Source organism: Theropithecus gelada, chromosome 9 (assembly GCF_003255815.1).
Source record: "Theropithecus gelada isolate Dixy chromosome 9, Tgel_1.0, whole genome shotgun sequence".
In the NCBI taxonomy this organism is placed as follows: domain Eukaryota; kingdom Metazoa; phylum Chordata; class Mammalia; order Primates; family Cercopithecidae; genus Theropithecus; species Theropithecus gelada.
Window position 1 is genome coordinate 93,781,236 of NC_037677.1, and position 7,198 is coordinate 93,788,433.

Below are 7,198 nucleotides of genomic sequence, written 5' to 3' on the forward strand. Positions count from 1 at the left end.
GGCTGGGCGCGGTGGCTCACGCCTGTAATCCCAGCACTTTGGGAGGCCGAGGCGGGCGGATCATAAGGTCAGGAGATCGAGACCACAGTGAAACCCTGTCTCTATTAAAAATACAAAAAATTAGCCGGGCACGGTGGCGGGTGCCTGTAGTCCCAGCTACTCAGGAGGCTGAGGCAGGAGAATGGCGTGAACCCGAGAAGCGGAGCTTGCAGCGAGCCGAGATCGTGCCGCTGCACTCCAGCCTGGGCGACAGAGCGAGACTCCGTCTCAAAAAAAAAAAAAAAAAAGAAAAAACGACTAGCAACTAGCAACCTAGGCCGGGCACAGTGGCTCACGTCTGTAATCCCAGCACTTTGGGAGGCTGAGGCAGGTGGATCACCTGAGGTCAGGAGTTCGAGACCAGCCTGGCCAACATGGTGAAACCCCGTCTCTACTAAAAATACAAAAATTAGCCGGGCGTGGTGGTGGGCGCCTGTAATTCCAGCTACTCGGGAGGCTGAGGCAGGAGATTTGCTTGAACCCAGGAGGCGGAGGTTGTAGTAAGTGGAGATGAAACCACTGCACTCCAGCCGGGGCGACAGAGCGAGACTCCCTCTCAAAAACAAACAAACAAAAAAGACTAGCAACCTCCTCCTCTCCAGCAATGCCAACCCCAGTCCAGGCCCCCATCCGCCCAGGATCTCGATCAAGAAACATTAATCCGTGGCCTTTCTTTGCCATTTCCAACTCTGCCACCTCCATCGCACGACAAGGTCCCCTTCCTTCCTTCCCATTCCCGTCAGTTTCCCTAATCTCCGTACAAATCCCTAGCCTGACTCGCTTTCCTTTCCATCCTCACCAGACACCCGCATGCCGGACCTCAAAAGCGCAAACGCTAAAACCCGGTTGAGTTGACGCACGGAGAGAAGGGGTGTGTGGGTCGGTGTGTGTGTGTTACTGTGTGTGTGCTTGTGTGTGGAAGAAACCAACAAGGTCCACGCTAGTGTCCATTTCTGGAAATGCCAATCGCGCCCGACTGCGGGAGCCAGGATCAGGTCCCCAGGGCGCCCTTGCAGACAGCACCCTGAGCGAAGGAGCTCAGAAGGCAGTCCGGCTTCACCCAGACCCCCAGTCCCGCAGAAGCCCCGTCCCCCAGCGGCACAGCACCCCCTCCCCGGCGCGGTGGTAGGGCCCAGCGCGACGTCACCCATTGTTTACAAATCAACCCGAGCCGGCAGGATTCCGGCTCCCGCGGCTGCAGGCGCGCGGCTGGAGTGACTGGCGGGCTCCGGCTTCCGCGTCCGCCACGGCCCCGGCCACGGCCCCGGCCACGGCCCCGGCATCGTCTTCAGCTCCGCGCCCGCTCCGCCGCGGCCCACCGCACTCGCCGGCAGCCGAGCCCCCAGCGACGCCCGCACAGCTCCGGGTGCCCGGACAGGGGGCCATGCCTTGCCGGAGGGAGGAGGAAGAGGAAGCCGGCGAGGAGGCGGAGGGGGAGGAAGAGGAGGAGGACAGCTTCCTCCTGCTACAGCAGTCGGTGGCGCTGGGCAGCTCGGGCGAGGTGGACCGGCTGGTGGCCCAGATCGGCGAGACGCTGCAGCTGGACGCGGCGCAGGACAGCCCGGCCTCGCCGTGCGCGCCCCCGGGGGCGCCGCTGCGGGCCCCGGGGCCCCTGGCTGCGGCGGTGCCGGCGGACAAGGCCAGGCCCCCGGCGGTGCCGCTGCTGCTGCCTCCCGCGTCGGCTGAGACTGTGGGCCCGGCGCCCCCTGGGGTCCTGCGCTGCGCCCTGGGGGACCGCGGCCGCGTGCGGGGCCGCGCTGCGCCCTACTGCGTGGCGGAGCTCGCCACAGGCCCCAGCGCGCTGTCCCCACTGCCCCCTCAGGCCGACTTCGATGGGCCTCCGGGTGCTGGCAAGCAGGGCGTCCCGCAGCCGCTGTCGGGTCCGTGCCGGCGAGGATGGCTCCGGGGCGCCGCCGCCTCCCGTCGCCTGCATCAGCGACGCGGGTCCCAACCAGAAACCCACACAGGCGACGACGACCCGCACCGGCTCCTGCAGCAGCTAGTGCTCTCTGGAAACCTCATCAAGGAGGCCGTGCGAAGGCTTCATTCGCGACGGCTGCAGTTACGTGCAAAGCTTCCCCAACGCCGGCTCCTGGGACCTCTGTCGGCCCCGGTGCATGAACCCCCTTCACCTCGCAGCCCTCGCGCGGCCTGCAGTGACCCTGGCGCCTCCGGGAGGGCGCAGCTCAGAACTGGCGACGGCGTTCTTGTCCCTGGCAGCTAACACGCCCGGGGTGGCCACAGCGCCAGCCTCAGACTGGAGGGCAAGGGGTTCCCCTGAGGGCTGCAATTCTGCTCAGGCTGGTGGAGAACTCTGGCTTTTGGAAGTGGGAGAAAAAAGCTAAAGACGAGGAACAGAAAAATCGCGAATGTTTCGCGGGTAGCTGGGGTTGAGGGCCAAAATATTTGAAATGCAGGACTTGGCCCTATTTAAGGCAGATTTTACAGAGCGCACCCCAAGCTTACAAGTTAGTAGGATTCCTTATTTGGAGTGACCCGACCTAGCCACGGAGCGTGCAGTTCCGCGCAGCCTCTCAGTGCCCTCCAGCCCCGCGACCATGTGGCCACAATCCACGCTTCTCCGTATCGCGGTGCGCCGGAACTACTGAGGATGATGCCAGTTACTTGCTTTACCTTTTCAGGGCTGGCTCCTGATCCACTTTGGGGGAGGGGAACCTGAGTAGATAATTTCAGGGTGCACCCTAATCTGCCAGACTTGAATATTTTCGACACTTAAAAAAACCATCTTGTGTCTTTGGAGGTGCTGCTTAATATCAAACACGCGGTGCCATGAAGGGACCCTTTGAGGGATGAATAGGAGTGAACCCCTGCGCTCTCTTTGTAACTGTCTGCCTTTCTCAGAGTGGTGGGGGAAAGGCTGTACGACACGGGTGGGCACAGGAGGTGGGGGCGGGGGGTATTGAATGGTGATGGAAGGGTAGAGAGGCGCGGAGTGAACCCCACGCGCTCTCTAAAGTGTATTTTCACAGCCGGCCTGCCTCTCCTCGGGTTCAAGGTCACAGTTTCCTGGCCACGCACTGGGTTGCGGGACAGAGTGGCCGGATTCTGCCCGTGCTCTGAGAAGAGCGCAGTGTTTTTTGCAAGTGCTGGAGTCTCCTGAGGACACGCGCGCCGCCACCACCGCGGGTGTGGGAAAGCGCGGACGTGCTGGGCGTCTGCTTCCCTAGGCGACCACCGCCCCTGGCCGTGCTCCGGGCTTTCACGAAAACTCCCGAGACGGAGCCCCGGGTTCCTCCTCTCCCACTTGGCTCTGCTGTCCTACTCAAGCGGGTGGCTCTGGGATCCTGGGGGCCTGGGTTGGGGGCTAGGGAGACGCCATGTGATGGGCACTCCAGGGACACACAGCCTAGCACAGCAGCTTATAATGGGCTCTCTAGGGCCATTTGCAATAACAGCTGCAATTCCCTGGATAGCGGAGTTGATTTCCTCCCTCTGCCCCTCCCCCAGCCATGCCAGCTGGCCTTTGTAAGTGCAGGAAACCGAGTAGAAAATGTGACCCTCCAAATGGAGAAGCTGCAGGCTTTGCCATTGTGAACCATGGTGAAGTGCTTGGAACATACTGTTCACTCACTCTAAAGGCGCTGAGACTGTGCTGTTGTTCTCGTTTTTATAGTCAATGGCTTGTTCATCATCCAGATGTGGCTACTGACATATCTACACTTCGCACCGGAGTGTCTGGAATTGTGGCTATCCTGATTATAGGATTTTAACTTAACCGAAATGCCTGCTTTGAATAAACGTGTTGGGTTTTTTGTTTGGTTTTATTTTATACTTGCCATCGGTGAAAAAGATGTACAGAACACATTTCTCTGATCTCCATAAACATGAAAACACTTGAAATCCCTGTCAGCCTGGCTTGCGGATGGTAATTACAGCGCCTTTGTGTCTGAGCAGCTCACTAGCTAGACAAGGTCTCCGCAGCTGGGTGTGTATTGGAGCTGGCATGAAATTAAATGAAAGTGAGGTCAGGTTTTGGACCAATCCCATTTGTTAAAACCTCAGAGCCTTTTGGATTACTAGTCAGTGATGGAGATGTGTTATAAAGCTGCCTCTATTAGCAAAGGACATCAGATCAGCCAGTCACTGCAGACTGGGAGGCTTATCTTTTTTTTCTTCTTCTTCTTCTTTTCTTTCTACTATGGCCATTAAGTGCACTTGTTCCACAAGGTGGGCCTGAAGGCTGGGGCAGCTCTTGATTAGGGGGCTGCTCACAACATGTGAGCCTGTTGGTAGGAAAGCTGGGTGGAAACTTACAAAAGATTCCTCTCTTTGCCCCTGGCACATTTACACCATTCTGTCCCTAAGCAGTGACATAAAAGCCCATGTCTATCCTTATAGTTCTGACTTACTTCAGTCTGTTCCCTCATGGAAGGAGCTAATTTCCTCCCTCTGAGGAAAGAGTACCCAGATTTTAAGTCCACTTCTAAAGTGGGAAGGGAACCTTGGACAAGTTGCTCTACCTCTGGGGCTTCAGTTTCCTCATCCATACAACTGGGATAATGAACTAAAAGGTAGGCCAGGCCCGATAGCTTACACCTGTAATCCTAGTAGCACTTTGGGAGGCTAAAGTTGAGGACTGCTGGAGCGCAGAAGTTCAAGACCAGCCGGGGCAACATAGTGAGACCTCATCTCTCCAAAAATAAATAAATAAATGGCCGGGCACAGTGGTTCACACCTGTAATCCCAGCACTTTGGGAGGCCAAGGAGGGTGGATCACGAGGTCAGGAGTTCAAGACCAGCCTGACCAACATGGTGAAACCCTGTCTCTACTAAAAATACAAAAATTAACTGGGCATGGTGGTGCACGCCTGTAATCCCAGCTACTCAGGAGGCTGAGGCAGGAGAATCGCTTGAACCTGGGAGGTGGAGGTTGCAGTGAGCCAAGATCACGCCAGTGCACTTCAGCCTGGGAGACAGAGTGAGGCTCTGTCTCAAAAAAATAAATAAGGCTGGGCGCGGTGGCTCAAGCCTGTAATCCCAGCACTTTGGGAGGCCGAGACCGGGTGGATCACAAGGTCAGGAGATCGAGACCATCCTGGCTAACACTGTGAAACCCCATCTCTACTAAAAAATACAAAAAAAAAACTAGCCGGGGGAGGTGGTGGGCGCCTGTAGTCCCAGCTAATCGGGAGGCTGAGGCAGGAGAATGGCGTAAACCCGGGAGGCGGAGCTTGCAGTGAACTGAGATCCAGTCACTGTACTCCAGCCTTGGCGACAGAGCGAGACTCCGTCTCGAAAAAATAAAATAAAATAAATAAATAAATAAATGAGGCAGGAGGATTGCTCGAGCCTAGGAGTTTGAGGCAGTAGTGAGCCATGATCGAGCCACTGCACTCCCACCTGGGTGACAGAGCAAGACCCTGCCTCAAAAAAAAAAAAAAAAAATTAAAAGGCATATGGTGACTGGCACATGCTGGAGATGAACAGTATCTAATCCCTACCCCTTCCTTCCCTGGTGACTGTGTCCCAAGTGTCTTCATTTTCCTACAAAACAAGAGCATGCCATGATCCCAAATCTGCTTTCTGGAGTGTTCTATGACTTTGAGTCCTGATTTTCTAACTCCTTTTTTGGTTCAATGCCCCATTTTCTCAAATTCACACTCAGATGCTGATGGTCTCTGAGGATTACCTTCAGAACACACCAAGCCTGCCATTTCCCACAGCATGCCCAGAAAGGGCTGTGGGGGCCTCAGTCCAGTGTTCTCCAGCATGGGAAGGGTAACTATGGAGGCTCTAATACAAACTAAGGAAAAGGAGCCCCCAGAGTGCAATGGGGACCACCTCTGGGCGCTGAGCACGAGGGGAAAGTGGCCAAGTGCTGATGTCCCCTGGCATGGGAGTAGCCCTGAAGTCCCCAGTTCCCATTCTTAGTTGACGTGGGATTTATCCAAGGTCAAGGGGTTATGAGCAATCCAGGGCTTTCCATCCTTAAATAGGCTATGATTTGATGTCACTGCACTGATTGTGCATAGTTTCTTGTAATAAGAATGACGGGTTAAGGTCAGACTCAACCTTAGGGCCCATGCAGTACAACCCCCTCCCAAAAAAGAAAAACTGGAAAAAACTAAAGCCTCTCAAGATAAAGCACTTTAGCACTCTAAACACACTATAATCCAGTAACCATCTGTGTTTTTATTTTTTATTTTATTTATTTATTTTTGAGACAGAGTCTCACTCTGTTGCCCAGGTGGGAGTGCAATGGTGTGATCTTGGCTCACTGCAAGCTCCGCCTCCCGGGTTCAAGTGATTCTCCTGCCTCAGTCTCCCGAGTAGCTGGGATTACAGGCACCCACCATCACGCCCAGCTAATTTTTGTATAATTTTAGAGACGGGGTTTCACCATGTTGCCCAGACTGGTTTTGAACTCCTAACCTCAGGTGATCCGCTTGCCTCGGCCTCCCAAAGTGCTGGGATTATAGGTGTGAGCCACCGCATCCGGCCTGTTTTTTTTTTTTTTTTTTTAGATCCTGCCAAGTTTTACTGTTCACCCCAAAATCTATTTTCTGCAGTAACTCAGGATTTATATAAAGTGTGGGGTTTATTTGTTTGTTTGTGATGGGGTCTCAGTCAGCCACCCAGGAGTGCAATGGTGAGATCTCAGCTTACTGCAACCTCCACCTCCTGGACTCAAGTGATCCTCCCACCTCTTGAGTAATTGGACTACTACAGGCACGTGCCACCATGCTCGGCTAATTTTAAAACTTTTTATAGAAACAAAGTTTTGCCATGTGGCCCAGGCTGTTCTCAGACTCCTGGGCTCAAGCAATCCACCTGCCTCAACCTCCCAAAGTGCTGGGATTACAAGTGTGAGCCACCTCGCCCAGCCAGGATTTACATAAAGTATTTTTTTTTTTTTTGAGGCGGAGTCTCGCTCTGTCACCCAGGCTGTAGTGCAGTGGCCAGATCTCGGCTCACTGCAAGCTCCGCCTCCCGGGTTCACGCCATTCTCCTGCCTCAGCCTCCTGAGTAGCTGGGACTACAGGCACCCGCCACCTCACCCGGCTAGTTTTTTGTAATTTTTAGTAGAGACGGGGTTTCACCGTGTTAGCCAGGATGGTCTCGATCTCCTGACCTCGTGATCCGCCCGTCTCGGCCTCCCAAAGTGCTGGGATTACAGGCTTGAGCCACCGCGCCCGGC

At 55.1% G+C, this 7,198-nt stretch overlaps 1 protein-coding gene across 1 annotated transcript; it reads left to right on the forward strand.

The window, feature by feature from the left end:
- Positions 1 to 1,248: 1,248 nt before the first annotated feature.
- Positions 1,249 to 3,902, forward strand: FRAT1 (FRAT1, WNT signaling pathway regulator). The gene has a single exon (XM_025397111.1). The coding sequence runs from the start codon at positions 1,424 to 1,426 to the stop codon at positions 2,261 to 2,263; it is 840 nt and encodes a 279-aa protein (XP_025252896.1). The 5' UTR covers positions 1,249 to 1,423; the 3' UTR covers positions 2,264 to 3,902.
- Positions 3,903 to 7,198: the final 3,296 nt, after the last annotated feature.